This window comes from Urocitellus parryii, chromosome 2, assembly GCF_045843805.1.
Source record: "Urocitellus parryii isolate mUroPar1 chromosome 2, mUroPar1.hap1, whole genome shotgun sequence".
Lineage (NCBI taxonomy): Eukaryota > Metazoa > Chordata > Mammalia > Rodentia > Sciuridae > Urocitellus > Urocitellus parryii.
The window spans coordinates 221,004,994-221,024,133 of NC_135532.1; the positions used below are offsets into that span (position 1 = coordinate 221,004,994).

At 36.7% G+C, this 19,140-nt stretch overlaps 1 protein-coding gene and 1 long non-coding RNA gene across 3 annotated transcripts in view; one reads left to right on the forward strand and one right to left on the reverse strand.

The window, feature by feature from the left end:
- The first annotated feature begins 39 nt into the window (after positions 1–39).
- Positions 40–18,711, forward strand: LOC113190212 (uncharacterized). Its single transcript, XR_003301753.1, has 4 exons — positions 40–173; positions 10,971–11,206; positions 16,982–17,044; positions 18,625–18,711. It is a non-coding gene; the product is annotated as an uncharacterized LOC113190212 (long non-coding RNA).
- Positions 1,487–19,140, reverse strand: part of Brwd1 (bromodomain and WD repeat domain containing 1) — a 121,487-nt gene continuing 103,833 nt past the window's right edge. The window contains exons 38-42 of one of the 2 annotated variants that reach the window (XM_026399392.2): positions 18,622–18,848; positions 15,837–16,004; positions 14,745–15,629; positions 13,023–13,937; positions 1,487–3,476 (exon numbers count right to left, since the gene is read on the reverse strand). In XM_026399392.2, coding sequence (XP_026255177.2) covers positions 3,085–3,476; positions 13,023–13,937; positions 14,745–15,629; positions 15,837–16,004; positions 18,622–18,848 — 2,587 coding nt within the window. In that variant the 3' untranslated portion in view covers positions 1,487–3,084. Of the gene's footprint in view, positions 3,477–10,039; positions 13,938–14,744; positions 15,630–15,836; positions 16,005–18,621; positions 18,849–19,140 lie in introns of those variants that run through there. The other variant, XM_077795417.1, reaches the window with a different exon arrangement.

Below are 19,140 nucleotides of genomic sequence, written 5' to 3' on the forward strand. Positions count from 1 at the left end.
CCCCCTGTACCGCCCACGCGCACCACTTAGTACCCGCAGGCAGCGGAAGCCCGGAGCGTTTTCCTTCCGCTGTCTTAGCCGTGCGGGGAGACCGAGACTCTGGAGGATGGCGGGCTAGAGGGGCAGGAAGTGAGCCCGTCGGCGGAGCCCGCGGAGGCTCTCCGGTCACACAGGTAACGGTTCCGTCCTCTGCGGCAAGTGCTTCAGCAAGATCCTGGCCCGCATGCTTCTCCTTCCGCCAGGGCCTTCCCCTTCCCCTCCAGTAAACGCGGTGGAGTAAAACGGCTTACTGAGCTCTGTTGCGCACCTGGTCGCCCCAGCGGGCAGCGGCGAGGAGGCCCGGGACAGCGGGCAGGAAGAAATACAGTGCTTCGTGGTGTTGTAGAAATGTGACCTTTACTCTGGCTTAGGAATTCGCATTCAAAAGCTGATGATTGTCAAACCGACCTAAAAAACATTTTATGAGAATGCAAAAATAGTTTTTAAAACTTGGCCACTTATTTTTTTCATCTTGAATAGCCTTTCACTGTTAGGTATTGAATTGGTTCTTTATTAGCTTGTGCTGGAAGACAAAGCTCACAGAGCACTGTTCCAAGCGAGAGAAAAGGGGACAACTCTTGGCTGAATCCATTACTACAATGAAACGCAAAGACAGATCCTGGATTTAGATGTGTTGAAATGGATGTCACTGCCTGCATTTTGGAACCTTTTCAGTGAATAGTCACAATGGTAATACATTGGGGGAGTCTTTTGAGATTGGCCCAAAATATCTCCAAGTTGCCAGAAACATCTTAAGATGTGGGAAAACAAAAAGATCACTTACATAAAATGTCTACAGCTTTACACATCAAGGGGGAAATAAAATATGTGAACACTTAAGAGTAAACAGACCAAGCTGCTAGCCGTAAGCTTAGGAAACCTTGGGTATCATCTATGAGAAAGAATATACAAGATTACCAATATAACATTTTAAAACATGAGGACTCCTGCATTAGTCGGTCTAGTATAATGAGTGAATTGCAGATAAAAAGGTTGTTTGGGCATCACTTTGTCTTAGTCCTTTTGTTAATTGTCATTTTACAAGTAAGATATTCAACTTGATTTTTCATCATTTGATATTACATTATGAAGAAATCTTTTCTGACAATCTGACTAAAGTTATTATAGAATAATGATAACACATTTGGCTATGATTTAAATTCTGCATACATCAAGAAAGTCTTACAAGAATGTTAAGTTTCAAACAAATGCTTATTTCATGCAATTACAATAAACAGACCAAGCACTTATAAAAAGGCAAATATATGTTTAAATTAAATACTAAATTGGAAAAGGAATTCCATTATGAAAGGATGACCATACAATCTCAGATACTGACAAAAAACAGAGAAGATTACAAACTCAAAACTTAATTCATCACATTTGAATTGTTAAAAATTTTGCATAATAGTCTTCATTGAGACTTAAATATTTTCATTTTATGGCACTTTTTGAGGATATAATATACCAAATAAGAAATTTGAAATTAATGTAAATTTTAGACTGGGAAATAAGTTTTAACATTTCATTAAAGCTCAAAAGTTAAATCCCATGCACTTAAAAATAGCAGTTTATTAGGAATTCTTCCCTTTCTCACCTATTTTAAATAACAAGATTTTGGAGCTCAGTATTTTAAATTAAAGTATACTAGAAAAAGAACAAAGGACACATTGTAGGTTAGAATATTCTGGCTTACACTGAAAAACCCAAAGCCTTTTTAAAAACAGACATGCAGCCACAAATTTCTCAAGTAATCTAAACACTTTGTCGATCTGTATAACCAAAAAAATAAAATAAGCATTAGTCTTAATAGAAACTCCCAGATTTCTACATTTTACTTTTTTCAATTACACATGCAAATTATATACTGATATTCACAGATATTTTTAAATGAGAAAACAACTTGCTTTTGACAACTTATTTTTCCAATAACATCTAAGTTAAAAAGATTTGACAGTACATTCATTTAATCCAGTGATCAAATACCTATTAATAAATTAAGCCCCATTACAAATAAAATTTTTGTAGTACCATGATCAGATTTTCTAATCCTAGCAAAGGCCACAATGATATAAGCCAGACATGCTGCCATAAAAGTTTGTGATGAGATTGTAATAAGTTTTCCCATTGTTCAACTTCCAACTCTTAAGTTGCTGAGGATAAAGGTGATATTTCACTCTGTAATCTAAAAATATGACTGCTTTGATCTTAAGCTCTACTTTTTATTTTCTGATTAAAACTAAGCCTGCCTCTTAATTTTTGCTGCTACATGAAACAAGGAAAAGTGATAGTCACTTCAGAGCTTTCATAGAAAAATATATTTTCCCTGAATTAGTCATACCAAGTGGTCATCATTCAGTATGAATCCCAAAGTTTTAAACAAAATAAGACATCAATGGATTTCCTCTATCTGCCTATTTCCAACGCTGCTTCAGAACTCCAGCATTAAATCCCCTTCTGCAACTTTTGTTTTGACCTTTGGATGTGAAATTTAGGAATTAGATCTAGTTGAAGTTTTTGCTTCACTCAAAAGACAAATAGGCTCACCAGCACTTTACTTTGAAAATGAATCTATATATTTTTCCAGTTTCAGTAATGACACCATAATCATGGTGGCCAGAATTTTTATATTCAAATGAAAAAAAATCTTAAAATTAGTGTCAGGTTGAGGTGTTGAAAAATTTTTTTCCATCCTTCCTACATATCCTGTCCACTTCCCATTTTCTTCCTTCAAGGAGTCAGGTTTTAAGGACCTTGTTCTCTATAAAGGAGCCTCACTCTTAGGCCCATTGCCTTTTCTTTCCACCTCTCAAACTACAGACTCCACAATCTGCTTCCTCATCAGACCCCCCTGTATAATGTGTTAGTTCAAGGGCTGGCTGGAAGGAAACCTTCCTCCCACTCCGCCCACTGGAGTATGGCTTTTAAGAAATTCCTCAAAAGATGCCAAGAAGGGATTAGCTTTAGGGCTTAGAGCATAATGCAACTGCCGGCTTCCGGGAGGCCCCTGCTTGTTTTCAGATACCACTTCTACATTCTCAGTCACTATTGTGCTTTTTCTTTCCAGGATCTGAACCGCCTAAAAAAAATCACTTTGCTATTAGTATCTTCTAGCTCTTTTTCACTTTCAGAATTTATGGTTGTATCATCCTCTTTATAAACATTCAGTAACTTTTTCTTAGCCGCAGCAGAAGCATTTCGATGGGGCAGTTTTCTGCTACTCTTCCTAATCCAGATATTTTCTGGTCCTGAAATCGTTTCCTTTAGATTACTCATTATCTTTATTTTATTTGCAGCAACAGTAGCACATCTGCGGGGAACTTTCTCAGGTACCATTTTTGCTTTCAGAGTTTCACTAGGCATTTGCACTGCATCCTTCTGATTATGCATACATGTTCGCATTTTTGTTTGGGGTTCTCTGTCTCTAGGAACAGATTCTGAAAAATGAGTGAAAGGTCATGTAAATGCAAAAATCTTGTAACACAAGATTTTACTACTACATTCCTCAACACTTACATACCTAAACAATGAATTTTAAGACTTCCAATTTTGACAAACATAACTTTATATTTTCCTTCTCTGCATCTAAGGAGACTGTCAATAGCAGACTTGCAAGAGGTTAATAATACCTTTAGCATCATAAAGCCACTCACATAAAAACCCTCTTTAAAATCCAGATTTAAAAAATAAGACCATGTGTTTAATTTTTTTTTTTTGCTATCATTTCTAATTCTCCATTAAACTACTTTAAAATACTCAATAGAAATAATTTCCCTAGAACCTAAACAAGAAAAGCCGTCATAACTATATATATGACAGCAACAAATCAGCTCTGTGGTCAAGGTCCTTAAGGTTCTCCTTGCAGATCAGAATTTCCTCTACTCCAAAAAATTGTTAAAATTGGTAAATGGTGGATGAAAAAAATCTTACACTAATTTTATGTAACTGAAGTGTGGCTTTAACCCTAGATTTTTCAAATATTGCAACATTTTACATAGCTGGAATTAAATCTTCAGTAATTCAAATATTTTCTGACATAGATATGTTCCAGAAGGTTATGATAAAGATCCTAATTACATATATATAATTGCTTTAAGGAACTTACCAGGGCAGGGTGCTATGAAACCTCACCAAGTTTAAGGGACAGTGCAGTGGAAGGCTTCCTTTTTGAGGAAATGCTATTATAAATGAGCTAGAATTTGTGAAGGAATTGGCCATACCCAAAAAAGCCAAGCTCCCTGGAGAGGACAGCCCCTCACCCAGACCCCAGAGGTGTTGGGAGGGTGGCTGCAGATCGTATTTGCTACTCCACACATAGCAAACTGAGGTGAGCTCAAATCTTATTTTTGCTGGTGTCTCAAATTTTGATTTTTCATACTTTAAAAACAAGATTAATATTTTTCTAGGGCATTCCTTTGGCATGTCTTATGTGAATCCAATATTAGCCTCTGAATTTTAGGCCTTATGTGTTGGGAAGCTAGTGGTTTCCAGGCCTTGAGCAGTCAATAAGGACAGGCTTTAAATCACTAAAATAACACAACTATCTTACATCCACACAACTTCTGTAAGGCTCTACGGTATTTTTCTCTTTACTACTAAGTCTAGAAAATAAGAGCTATTTGGTCAGGTAATATCAAGTAAAACTATTATTCTGTAGCAGTGAATACTACCTACCAACTTCCTTAGTTTTTCCTCTTATGGAGACATTTGCCCTCATGTCAGCAAGTTGAAGAAAGGGCAGATAAGTACAGGTAAAATCTTCTGCTCTGAATTGCCATGTTCCCATAGTAAGCATTATGAGGAACAGGTCCTTTGCCCTTACAGCAAAAATGCTTCCATTTACTGTGTGTGAAATGGGTCTTACTATTGTGCTTTCTCTAAGACCCTGAGGAGTTCTCCCACATTGGGTTTAGAGATATTTCACTCACAGCAACCTTGAGACAGACAGACAGACACACACACACACACACTCTCTCTCTCTCTCTCTCTCATCCCTTTTACTCATGAAATGAGTGGTTCTCATGCTTTTTCAGTGTAATTTCATTTTTAAAGACAGCATGTTTTGTTCAGTGTAAGGCCCCAGGCACCTAAATGGCCTGTTAGCAGGTAGTGGACATTCTCTGAACAAGCATGCCCTTCTCACCACCTCTAGGTGGCTCTGCAGGATAAAAAAGTGCAGTGTTTTCAACCTTTGAGCAACTTTTAGAAATGTCTAGATTATGAACTGTTATCCCAGTAAATCAACCCTATATTCAAAATGAATTCTTAACATAAGCATCAGTTAAATGCTACAATGTAGACAGGCCATAAAAGGTTTAGAATATGTACAGCAAAATTAAGGTGAAATGTGTAGTTTAACATGATAAAGATGTACTAATGTCACTCAACTACCTGCACCCATTTGCATGTTGACAACTGGCTTTATGGTTCATTCCCAACAATATGTTCAGTCAAATAGCATAAAATCCTGTTAATAAAAAAAAATGGTACCAGGAATTGAACCCAAGGGCACTTAACCACTGAGCCACATCCCCAGACACTCCCACCCCTTTTTTAAACTTTACTTAGAGACAGGGCCTCCCTAAGTTGCTTAGGGCCTCACTGAAGTGGGCTTTGAATTTGTGATCCTCCTGCCTCAGCTTCGTGAGCCTCTGGGATTGCAGATCTGCACCACGCTCCCGACTTGCTTTCTCTTTTGATGTGTGATGAAGCATCTATACTGACAATTTAGGAACGTGATAAATGCTAATTACTTTAATGTTTATTTCATATCCACAAAAGTGAAAAATTTAGATTCTTCAAGGAAAAACTAAAATTAGTTTTAAAAAAATACTTGAAGGAAATTTGAACTACAAATGAAAAACTATGCCAAAGGGTATATAAGGTATGAATTCTATTGTATAAACCAACTACAATTTGATAAAGTTGTAGCTCTAAAGACTGAGATGACAAAATGGGAGTTTCATGAAATAATAAAAACATGAGACAGAAAAGTAACCATGTGAGGAATTTTTCCCTGAAATATACTTGTGTTAATTCTATTACTAAGAATAAAGTGCTTTATTCTCCTTGAGAAAAATATTTTTAGAAATATATACAGAATAATGTAGGCTAAAGAGAAGTCACATTTGTGTTAGGATATAAGCAATATTTTTTTTTTTGGGGGGGGGGGTGATGGTGCTGGGGATTGAACCCAGAGCCTTGTACATGTGAGGCAAGCACTCAACTGAGCTATATCCCCAGCCCAGGGTACAAGCTTAAAGACTTCTGATGATGATGCTTGAACACCCACCCCATTTGTAGCAGTGTCATCTGGCACAAGGCAGTATGACAGGTCCTGCTGCCTGTGTTTTCCTGTCAGTCCCACGTCAGGACTGTCTTGAGTGCCTGAGATCTTGCTGTTCTCCTAATCATGGCTTCCTGTCTGGGGAGGGCCAAAGCACAGTAGTACTGTGAACAGCGTCTGCAAAAGGATCTATACTTTACCAGGACACTCCTTTCTAAGTGACAATGCTCAGCCTTGTGTTCTAAGATGGTCCTGTGATGAAATGGATATAGACCTGACAGTCTGATTCAAAACATTAACCTCTTAGTTTCCACATTTTAAATATTTATGTTCCAATTATGTTTAATCAGATAAAATTGTTTTCGTAAGCCCAAAGAGTGTTCAAAGATTACTAAAGAAACATTTAAAATGTTTATTCGGAGTTTTGTTTTGGTTGGGTTTCTCTGTTACTGGAACTCGATGAAACTAAACCCAAGGATGCTCAACCACTGAGCCACATCCCCAGGCCTTTTTATTATTTTGAGACAGAGACTCACAAGGTTGCTCAGGTTGGCCTTGAACTTGGCATCTCCCTTCCCCAGTCTCTCAAGTAGCTAGGATTACAGGTATGCACCAACATGCCCTGCCTGATCAGCATTTTCTAATTGGAGCATTTAAAACAAATTTGAGGTGAAAAGGGGGGGGGGTTAAAAAATGCCTGACTCAAAACTATACTTGCCTATTTCCAAATATACTTTTCCACAGCACTGACATTATCAAAGCAAAACAATGGTAAACCTTTCAGTTCCAATCATGGTTTCCCCCAAGCCAGCCTTGTATCAGAACCAGCTGGAAGTGTGCCCTCTTCTTTGCCCTCTACTTGTAAAGCAATGAAATTACCCAAAACTCAAAGGCAAATATCATTTACCGATGACCTTCATCCTTTCCATAACACAAGTTTCCAAAAGGATCCCATAAACTCAAGTCTTTTAGAGAATGGTTGTGGAAGCAAGTGTTTTCAAATAATAATTTATTTCCTAGGAGACAGTTTAATACTGCAATGTTAACTTCTACAGTATGGCAGTGTCAGGTCCAGGCTCAGAAATAATTCTGTTAATCCAAATTGTTCCTTACCAGTTTAGTCACTGTTAGCGTGCAATTCACTCAATGGGGGCATAGGTACCACACAACCTTCAACTTTACTCACCTCATCACGGATAATTATAGCACATCACAAAGCAGTTTTCTCTCGTTACTCAGAAATATTTAATTGGTCAACACTAGTCATGACTCCCGTAAGTTTTGTTGTGGTTACTGTAACTATCATCTAATATGTTCAGGTGCCTTATATTTACCTGCTTAACTTTTTAGAATATCTCAGTATTTCAAACTACTTGTAGGCAGGAGAAACTATCAAAAAGTAAATAACTGTGTTCAGTCCACGTCACTTCCTAAAGCAAAGCAGCAGGGTTGCAAACAAGCCCACACCAAATTCCTCTCAAGCATGGTTCCTCACTCCCCTGAAGTTCCCTCGGCTGAAACCTACAATTTGCAGGTGTGTTTTACCTGCATTAACAAGACGAAATCACCCGTGGACAAAACTGGGGCACAACTTAGTACGAAAGGCAAACATAAGCTTCAGGGAAAATTGACTATACTATCTGCAGACCCACTTGGCTTGGAGAGGATTTTAAAAAAAATCTACCTGTTTTGTTACTATGACAGCTACATTTGTTATACTTTTTACCATTTTAGTCGTCAACTAAAAATTCAACGACTTTAGAATGCATTACTTTAGATGGATTACTTTAGAACACTACAATCTTGAAAAAAATTGAAGATTTGCTTTTTTAGTAGGCTTTTATAATAAAATGGGTCAAATTCTGCAGGTGAAGCCAGGCACAGTGGCACACCTGTAATCCCAGAGCCTGGGGAGGCTCAACTTGGAGGAACCCAACCAAGTTCCAGGCCAGCCAGAGGAAATGAGCAAGGCTCTATCTCAAAAAGGAAAGGGGTTAGGATGGTGCCCTGGAGGTGTACATTTGGTAAAACACTGTTAGGTTCAATCCTCAGTACAGGGGGGTGGGAGTGGGTTTTTCAGGTAAACTGAGTTGGTGCAGCCCAAGCACTGATCCATACTTAGAACATACTTAAAAAAAAAAAAAAAATCAAAGATCCCTTCAACTTTTAATCACTGATCAGAAAAGGTAATTTCTAAACCATTTATAAGTACCAAAAGTATAAGGAACCAAAGTATAAGGCTGCTTTAATCCATGATATTAACTCTTCCTTTGGCAGTATGGATTTCCATTTAAAAGTTTTAATAAATGATACAGTTTACCTTAAAATTAAAATTTAAAGTATGACCGGGAAGTATACTGAAGCACTGGTAAATAAGTTCAATGAACTATCAGTTGAGAAAGAAGTAGTCTATGGTTACTTACATGCTTAAAGACAATGATGCAGATTTGTAGGATCCAAATATTTTGCCTCCCCGCAACCCACCATCAAATCCCGAAAAACAATCCTTGAAAAGATACCAATTATGAATCTTGATATTTTGATACCAGGTTGACAATATATTAGAAAACAGCTTGTAGATTATGAGCCTAGTAAAAGTCTCCATTTTGAGAATAGCCTTGTATCCTTAAGCAGCATTTGCAAGAGCTTTAAATTTCTTAAAATGTGAGAAGACAACAGAGCCCTCACCATTATATTCTTTACTCTTCAGTCCTAATTCACAATTTGAGCTACAAGTAGGATTAATATCTACTAATCTAGTTGGATTCTACATTTGTTTCAGATTGCTCCATTTTCTCCCTAGTCTTGACAATTTATTTGGTTTGGTCCTTAAATTCTCCAATACTAAGATAAGAGACAGACTTTTAAACTCAAAGGGTTTCTGCTTTATTATTTCCTGATATCCACAGCAGTTTAGCAGCATAGTTTAAATAATAATTAGCAAGTTATTCCACAATGTTGTTGTGCTCCATCATACTAGAATAATTGAACTGTAATTTCTATACAAAAATTTGAAAAGTATACAACTATTGACGGGAAGTATGGAGCTTGTTATTTGTTATAAAAGGGCAAAGCAAAAAGACCATTTTCTAGCCATTCAAAAAAGTCACTTAAAAAAAAAAACAGTGGAGTAGAAAGGAAAACAAAAATGTTGTAAGTACCTTTAACAATGCTTTTGCATTCTCCTAATAAACATCTACTTTTTTTCAGTTGACACAAATTCAACTTATACTGACAAAAGAGATTAAAATCCTTCAAGAGTTTTCAATACCAGTAGAGTTAATAAACTGTGTTCTAATTATTCTAGAGAGAAAATAAAAGCTAGAAGAGGGACCAGGAATGTTGTGTGCACCCAGTGTTATCCTAGGTGAAATGTCACCAAGTCTAGAGGGCTTTGTGGTACATCTTAATGTCTGGAGAGTGCTGCCCTCAGTATTTTCATTGGTTTGTTTCATAACCCCTTTTCCCATTTGTGCTTGTAGGTTTTCAAGTTTGTTTTCCCTAAAACTAAGTCTTTTCCTCCATTTTCTTATTAAAAACCAATTTCCTTTTTTAGGTACAACTCTCTACTATTTGGAAAATATATTTGTCATAATTTTTCATCTTCTGAAATAACTGTAATATCATTCTGAGGATTACTACATTAAACAAAAAATTTAATAAGAGATTTTTCACTTATACAAGAAAAAAAAAATAGAACGACCACCCTGGGAATTATCTGAAAACGGGATAAATTTTCCTTTTATTCATAAGTTACTACACATTGTCAACACACCCTTTTAAAATAAGTAGAATATGGGGGGGAAACACCTTTTAAACCTCACCTTTAAATGTTTGCAATCTTTTTTTTCTTAATATGCTTGGTATAATTAATCTTTCAAAGGAAGTAAAAACCAAACCTGAATACTTCAAAACCCTTTTTTTAAAAAAAAATCCATAAATGAATGAAATCATATAGGACTTTGGACATACACAACCAGGTTTTTAAGTTATTTTTTCACATACACCATCAAATTACTTCAAGTGCAATAATAGAAAGCTACAGCACTTCGTCCTGGACCAGTTCACATTCGCTGTCACCTTTGTCTCTTCCTCAAGAGAAATAAAGACCAATCCTAAACATTAAAGTACATCTGTGCATTAAGTCCCTGCGCATTCTGCATAAAGTAGAAAAAAGTCAAACATGTTCTAGTGCTCATTGTAAACATTTTAACTATTATTTATTAATTTTCCTTAAAGGTACTTAGGAGTGTGTTACGTATTTAAAGTTAACCTTAGGAATAGCACCATAACCAAACACCCCGTAAGAACGCTTTTCTCCTTAAGCCCTTGGATTTACTTCAGAAGTTGAGAAGCCACCATTGTCAACCTCCCTTTTAAAGTCACCAGGTATCATTCTTGCCTTTTCTGATAAAACAAAATACTATTAAACCAAAATACTAAATCTATACCCACGGGTCTAACCATTTTGGCCAAAAAGAAAAATTACATTAACTGACCAGCCATTGAATGATCAGTTAATTCAAAGAACAAAAACAGTTCTATTAATGATGCTGAAACTGTCAATGTATTGTTGTGACAAAAGAATTTATGTACATATGAATATTTCATATTTATTTATGGATCTTTTGGTACCCTTTTGCAGATGATGGTAAACATGGAGTTATAACCCTGAGAACAGAGAAGCTTTGGAAGAGTTTAAATAAATGAATGGATCTGATGACTATCACCAGTTCTTTAAAGTTAGGGATATAAATGGCATCCCACTACTTTTTTCCGGTCAACAAAGAAAATCATCCTGTCTTCTCCTGCACAGTTAACAGGAGCTCTGAAGAAAAGCATTATCCTTTTGGTGACAGAGGTCTCTAAACCAAATGAGAGGTAAATGTTCTCTACTATAGGACAAATATATATAATGTCCAAAATCATCCTTCCCTTGCATCAGATTAGAAAGAAAAATTCCTCCTACTATGTCAAATGGAATAGGGCAACTAAGAAGTAGGAACCCTTTAAGAACATTCTCTAATATTGATACCAGAGTCAGATATTTTTCCTGTCTGCCACCTCAAGGAAACAGAAAAAGAGGATTAATTTTGTCTAAAACCAAACACAATTAGTGCCAATAAGTCACTTAAAAGGTACAATACTGTAACAGACCTTTTAACTACTAAAAATGTAAACCATTTCAGGCACAAACACTCTAGGAATGGTTCCTACACTGTCTGGAGTAGCATAACCTATCAAGTAAAAGTATTTGGCTTGAAAATAAGTGTACTATGGTATCTGGGATGATGTGATAAAGTTGAAACTTTAAATGCATTCAAAAATCATTTTCTCACAAAACATGACAGTTTCTTATATTCAGACTAGAGGTCACTATAGAGACTTAGTTGCTCCAGAGAAGAACCCACAGGGTGGCACCTAACAGCAGTCAGCTACAACAGAGCTGGAGAACAGCACTTCTGTTCTTACACAGACACCATCTGCAACAGCACTCAGCAAAACTCAGCTCTAAAATTTTAATATAGAACTTAAATACTCTTTCAGCTCTGTACATTGCTAAAGAACATACTTTCCCTAAATCTAAGGCACACAAACTCCTCTATTTCAGAGTAAGATTATGGAAGAGCAAGATTTTGGTTAAATCCCTTACGATGGAAACCAACAGAAGACAAATTACATAACATTTTGTTAGTGCACAATTTAAAAGAAAATGTAATGACTATGCTCTGGCCTTAGAGGTTTAAAATATGCACTCAAAACATTAAAAAATAATTTACCAGCACTTTATAAATTCAAGTTTATAAAATAAAAGTGATTATACTTTCCTTAAAAAGAAAAAAAGACCCAAAAGAATTTAAAAAGAAAACTGGAAACCATTTCAATGAAAATGACCAAATCTGGTATAATGCATTCTACTCAAGTAGCCAGGGAAGGGGGGGGGGGGGCGCGGTGGTAGGTACCTTGCCTACTAATCATGGTTACACTTCCCATGATTATAATGTCAGTATGCACATAATATTTACGAAGAATCTGTAAACATAGGTCATGTGAAATTGTTCTCTACTATAGGACAGGGGATAGAAACTACCACCTCTGGACAAATTCAGAAAATAACTCCATTGACACTTGCTACCATGAAAGTAATGCTCATCGGTTTTGATAACCAGGACGTCTAGTGTTTAACATATTTCAAACTCTTGCTATATGTAGTCAAATACTGTCAAAGTAGATCTGCCCCCAAAATGAAGCATATTTTGGCACCTGTGCTAAATGCTGCTACAAAGACCAGCAAGTGCAAACAAAAATAACAGTCATGATTTAGTCACATTCATAACTTTTCATAGAAAAATATAAATATATTCCCTGAATTGTAAGACAAAAATAATTTCAACAGCCAGCTTTCACCATCAATTCCAGTCCATTTCCTCCTTAAATGAACTGGCTCTCCCTCAAGGTCATAAGGTGCAATCATTGTACTCTAACACATTTTCTAAGCTTTTATCATCATCCCCATCGTGGTATCTCACGGTCCTTCTACCCTGATTTCTCGTTTTTATTTTTGAACGTCGAAGAACTCTTTTAGATTTTGCATAGTCCAAATCCTCCCAGTCATTATCATCCACACTTAACCTAGGGCGTTTGCTTTGTCTTTGCCGTCTCACGGTTTTAGATACGTTAGTTGTAAAAGTTTTACCTTTTCTAACTACTTTTGCTTTTCCTTTCGCTTTCCTCCTTTTGGTTTTTGTATTATCAGTACAGTCAACATCTGACTCCGTTAGAGATCCCAGATCTGTTGATTTGGGACTGGTGTCAGGTCTGCACTTTGTACTCCCAGTTGCTTCAACTCTTTTCACATTTTCCAGTTCAGGATGCAGTCTCTTCCTTTTTATTTCTGTCTCTGCTGTTGCTTGTGAATCACGAATCACTTTCGTCTTACTGAAAGGTGCCTTTCCATATGTTCTGAGTCTTCTGCCATTCCATCTTCGTAGCCCATAATTCAATTCTTCTTCAAAATTACTTTCTGTGGTTGCTTTTTGCACAAAAGTTGACTCAGAAGAAAATTTTCTACTGTTCTCACTCCCTGGAACATGGTTTTTTGAATCCTCTTCTGAAGACCCAACAGAGGAATTCTTTGTCTTAGAAGGTACATTTGTGTTGTGATTATTGATATGACTGTTGTGTTCTGAATTCCAAATGCCTTCAGAGTCCGAGTCTCCATTTAAAGACCGACTAAAGTTTCCTGCACTCCTTTCTGCATCAGGTTCGGATGGCTCACCGTCACAAGCACACTGCTCATTTGGCACTTCACAGTGTTCATCTTCCTCACAATCACTCAGTATCTTCCTAGCTGTGGTACAAGCTGGATGAGAGGGCTGTTTCCTTCCCCGTTTGCTTCTGGTGCATACACTTTCTGAACTGATGTTTTCTGCATTACCCCTGAGCCTGATAGTACTGGTAGCGGTAGCCGAAGTACTTCGTGTAATCCTCAGAGAACCTGTTCGGGCTCTGGATGACTTCTTAATCTCCCTTGAGTTGGTCTCCGAATCACTGGAGCAGACCCTTTTCCTGGAAACTTTTCTGCTTTGCCCATTGTCTTGTGGTGCTGAATCTAAAAATTAAAAGAGTATTCATTTAATCTTAGTAAGAGTAAACAATTCTAACATTTGAAACAAATCCAGCATTCTTATTAACTTGGATGTGAGTGTCAGTGAAAGGGATAGCCCATAAATCTTAATACTTTAAAGTGACTTTTTCAGGCTAAGCCCATTCACAAACACAGCAAATCCCATGACCTTGAAACTGCAGTGCAGACTAATACAGACTAAACTCCTGTGAACTCTACACAGGTTTCAATCCTACTACCTTAACCTTAGCATCAGCTGTCTTCTGTTTTTACTTTATCAATCCCCATTCTCTAGGAGTATGATCTTTATATTCAACAGACATTGCGCTACTATCACAGTTTTTATCTACAAAATGGACAATGATAATTGTACCTACCTCATAAAAAATAGAAGTGCTAAACATTTTTTAGTTTAATATTGAGAAGTTCTTAGGAAAACCTGATAGAAAAACCCAGTGAATGTTCTGTTAGTTGCAATCATTACTACTTAACAGTTCAACCAGTCCTACTCCTTTTCTTCCTCCTCTGAAGCTGTCCCTACCATGGCTTATATACAGGATAGCTTCTGATTTTCTCAAAAGCTATCATCATGTGTATATTCTCAAGCCCTTTTCCACAATATCCCATCATCAACAGCAACGGTGAAATCTTAATAGGTATGCAAAACAACTGCGCATACACATGAGACTATAAAAGACCAACAGAGAAGTTTCAAGAGAAAAATAATTGAGAAATCTAACACGGAATGAAAACTGAATTAAATCAGTGAACCAAAAAAATGTTCTTAATTACCATTCATGACAGTGTTTGCCTTTTCCTTTACTTTGTCATCATCAGAATCTAAATCAGTTTCAGATACATGATCGGACAAACACTGAGGCACACCAAGAGGTTCACACTTCAAGTTTCCTGAAACTGAACTCATTTCCATTTTGTGACATCTGCCATCTTCCCTATCTTTTTCTTCAGATTCTGAGTCTTCGGAATCACTTAAGATCTTTGCTTTCTTAAAGAAATTTGCATTCTTGCGAAATGTATTATTTCCTGGTTCAGAGTCGGCTTCCTCTGAGATACTCTCTGCCTGAAGTTTCTGCCCACACTCTAAAGGGCCAGCAGTTCTGTTATGTCCATCATCTGAATCATGACTTTTAGAATCTTCCTCAGAAGACTCTATTTTAAGAAATTTTGTTTTAGAAGTCGCTAGAGTATAGGACTTGTAACCATTAGCGTGCCAATTTTTCCGGGCTACCCGCAAGTCACTTTCTGATTCTGAATCTCCATTTTCAGAGTCATTGACAGTGTTCTGGGCAGCATGAGAACTGGTTGCTTGTAATGGCTGTTCTTGATCTTTTAGGTCTTCCTCTTCAATTTCTGACTTGAGGCTCTGATCATCATCAGAATTATGCAGTAACTTTTTTCTAGCTACAGCAGAAGCATTGCGGTGAGGCAGCTTCCGACCAGAGCACACACTTTCAGAACTAGAGTTTTCTTCTACGTCACTCATTAGCTTTATCTTATTGGCAGCCACAGCAGCACACTTCCGTAGGACTTTTCGGTTACTTCCAGCTCTCGCTTTAAGAATTTCACTGGTCTCTAATGAATTGTTATCAGAATCACTCAAATAAACTCTCTTTCGAGTGGCTTTTCTGCCACATCCATTTTCTAAATAAACAGGACCTAGAAATAAATCAATAACAACATTAGAAAGGGTTTTCATATTTCAACATTTTTAAGTGACTATTATTTCAGTGATTTTCCTTGTTTTTTTTTTTTTTTTAAATGCCAAAGTTGATTTCCTTTCCAAAAAACCCAATGGACATTTACAAGTAGGTGAATTAAATAATCAATAAAGCATCCACTGTGCAAATCTGGTAAATCTCTTACCAGATTTTCTCTGAGCAGCTCTATTTCTGGTCACCCTGAGATTACTGCCTCTGGACAATCCACTACGCAAGGAGGATTCACGAGCTCTTGAACACTCTTTGCTTTCCTCTGAACTATTTGAAGCTGAAGAGGATGAAGAGGTAGCTAAGGAATCTTCCATTTCACTTTCTAAGAAAAACAAAGTGTAAATCATTAATTACGTATATTCTCTTCATACACATATAAGCCAACCATTATTTCCTAACATTACTAAAAACTCAATATTATTATTTTAAGAACTATTTCAAAGAAAAGCTGATAAAATTCTTGATAGCACCGAGTTTGATTCTCAGCAACATATAAATAAAAGCACTACATAAATAAAGGTCCCATGACAGCTAAAAAATATTTTTTTAAAAAAATTTCTTTTTAAATAGTTTTTAAAAATCAGTATCCAGGGCTAGGGTTGTGGCTCACAATAGAGCACTTGCCTACCACAAGCAAGCTGCTGGGTTCGATCTTCAGCATCAAATAAAAATAAATAAATAAATAAAATAAAGGTACTGTGTCCAGCTACAACTGAAAAAAAAAAAATCAATATACAAGTCAAGTCTGGGCTTGTATTTCTAAAAGACAATACTAATTTGTACTAATTTAAGAAATTTTTTCATAAGAATTATAAACAAAATTTAATTTAATAGCCTAATTAGTACTTCATTCTGTAGTACCTTTATGAAGAGTTTTAAAAGAAAGTATAATTTTATGTTCTAACAACCCTTCCTGACAACATGGCTGCACCACACATGCTCTCAGATCCAAAAAGGTAGTTTTATATGCTCAACACAAGGAAGGGATCAAGATAAAGAAATACTTTAGGCAGCATGGGCAGTTTTTGCCACTAGTCTACTTCATTAAGTACACAACCAGTGTGAGCACAAGACAGAAACCCCCAATTTCCTGTTCCTTCTGCCACTCATTTCTTTAATGAAATAAACATTTCATCAATTAGCAGAAACACATGGTTAAAAAAGACAGTGTTTTGGTCCATAATTAGACCAACTCTATTTCAGAGAAGAAAGTGGCTGTCAGATGGATATCAGACACTAAACTGTGAAACTGCTGTTTCTCCTCAGCTCCATCAACAACCATCTGCTTCCTATTTTCAGACCTTTGCCTTTCCCAAACTGGGAATCTTCCTGGAACTCCTGGCTTACAAGGGATCCAATGAGGTAAGAACTGACAGTATCTATAATGTGTGTGCATCCCACCTATTTAGTTCTAGTTTCTAACATTTCCCAAAATGTAGCCTGTTCGTGTGCAAACTGCCTCCTCTTTTCCCCTGACGTTTTCCTCCTAACTGCTCTCCGATTGAAAAGCATTCCCTTATTTTTCATCCCATTCTCAGTTAACCCAGCACACTCTGATTGAACACTGTTTTCTAAATGTATCCAGTAAAGCCGGTGCCGTGGCGCACACCTGTAATCCCAGCAGCTCGGGAGGAGGAGGCAGGAGGATCATGAGTTCAAAGCCAGTCTCAGCAAAAAGCAAGGCGTTAAGCAACTCAGTGAGACCCTGTCTCTAAATAAAATACAAAAAAGGGCTGGGGATGTGGCTCAGTGGTCAATTGCCCCTAAGTTCAATCCCCAATACCAAAAAAATATATGTGTGTGTGTGTGTGTGTATCCCTTAAGATACACACACACACACATACATACATAATGTATGTATGTATGTATCCCTTAAGATACTATGTAGATCCAACGTGGTATACATCAGCTTGTTTACCTGACCTCCTCCAAATATCACTGCCAAGTTGGTTAATCCATAGAATTTTACCACAGCTCACTTTCATTCCAAAATTTTATCTGTAGCTATAATTTTTTCAATACCACTTAATGAAATATTGGATAATAACACACACAAAAAGCATTAAATTATAATGGTATCATAATTCACCACAATCACCCACTACAACACAAAAGGACATGAACACCACAGCCTCATTTACACATTGCTCTTTTTCCCCATATTTTTTATTTGGCACACTATAATAATTGTATAATGGTGAGATTTGTTGTACATATTCATACATGCACATAATAATATAATTTGGCAAATATCACACTGAAGTATTTCCCCTTTCCTATCCTTCATCTACTGGTCTCCCTTTCATTTTCATGAGATTCTCCCACACAGACCTTTCTTTTCCCTTTTCCTCTTTAGTTTCCACATACAAGAGAAAACACACGACCCTTGACTCACTTGGTTTTTACACAATGCTACTAAAGCACTGGCATTAGTTATAGTTATGGCTAACAAATGGCAATGGCATAAAGGTTAAAATTTACTAGGCCAGCTTTGCAACTACATGATTACCAACAATTTTTTTTTTTTTTAAATTAAAGACACAAATATATCAATCTGGGGGCCAGGTGCAAAGGCACAGCCTGTAATCCTAGCAGCTTGGGAGGCTGAGGCAGGAAGATCCTGAATTCATCGAGACCCTGTCTCTAAATAAAATATCAAAAGGGCTGGGGATATGGCTCAATGGTAAAGTCAAATTCTGAACACAAAGTGTAAATATTTATACTGCAACGTTTAAAATTTGGAGGACTCAAATTTGCATAAAATGTTGCTGCATCATTTGCAAAACTATTCCATTTATTACTTCTGTTTCGACTACTAAACTGTTAAGTACCTTCAGTTTCAGGATCATGCTTTTATTACACTCTCCTCTAAACCTGCATTGACTGGCAATGTTACCTAGGATGTTCAGCAGGAAACAATGTGATGTTCTGTTTCTTACCAGATAGCACAGAATCGTTTCTTAGAGATATAGGTCTACTTCTCCTCATTCTTTCCGATGATCCTGCTGAATCTGAAGAGTCTCCAGAAGTGATACCTGAAGATATGCCAGCACTTGCCTTGTGAGCTGCAGAGTAAGCTGCCCTACTTGAGGTAGACTGGGCAGGAGAACCTACCAACTCCGGAATTACTTTTATCTGAGACTTTAACTGCTTCCGCTTGACATTTCTGGTGAAAGATACAAGGAAAAGAAGTAATATTAATAAATCATAAATGTAACTGGTTCAAAAAATATATTTATAAATATAAAAGTATATTATTTGTTAATCTGAAAATAATTTTATGATCAAGATATTAAAATGTTTACTACTAACATCTTACTCTGGCATGAATTATATTATTATGTCCTTACTCTGACAGTTGTATTTAAATGAGTAGCAATGAACAAATGATCCAAGTTAACAGTTATATAAAGAATGCCTTAAGTTGTTTGGATAAAATGCTCACACATACCAACATT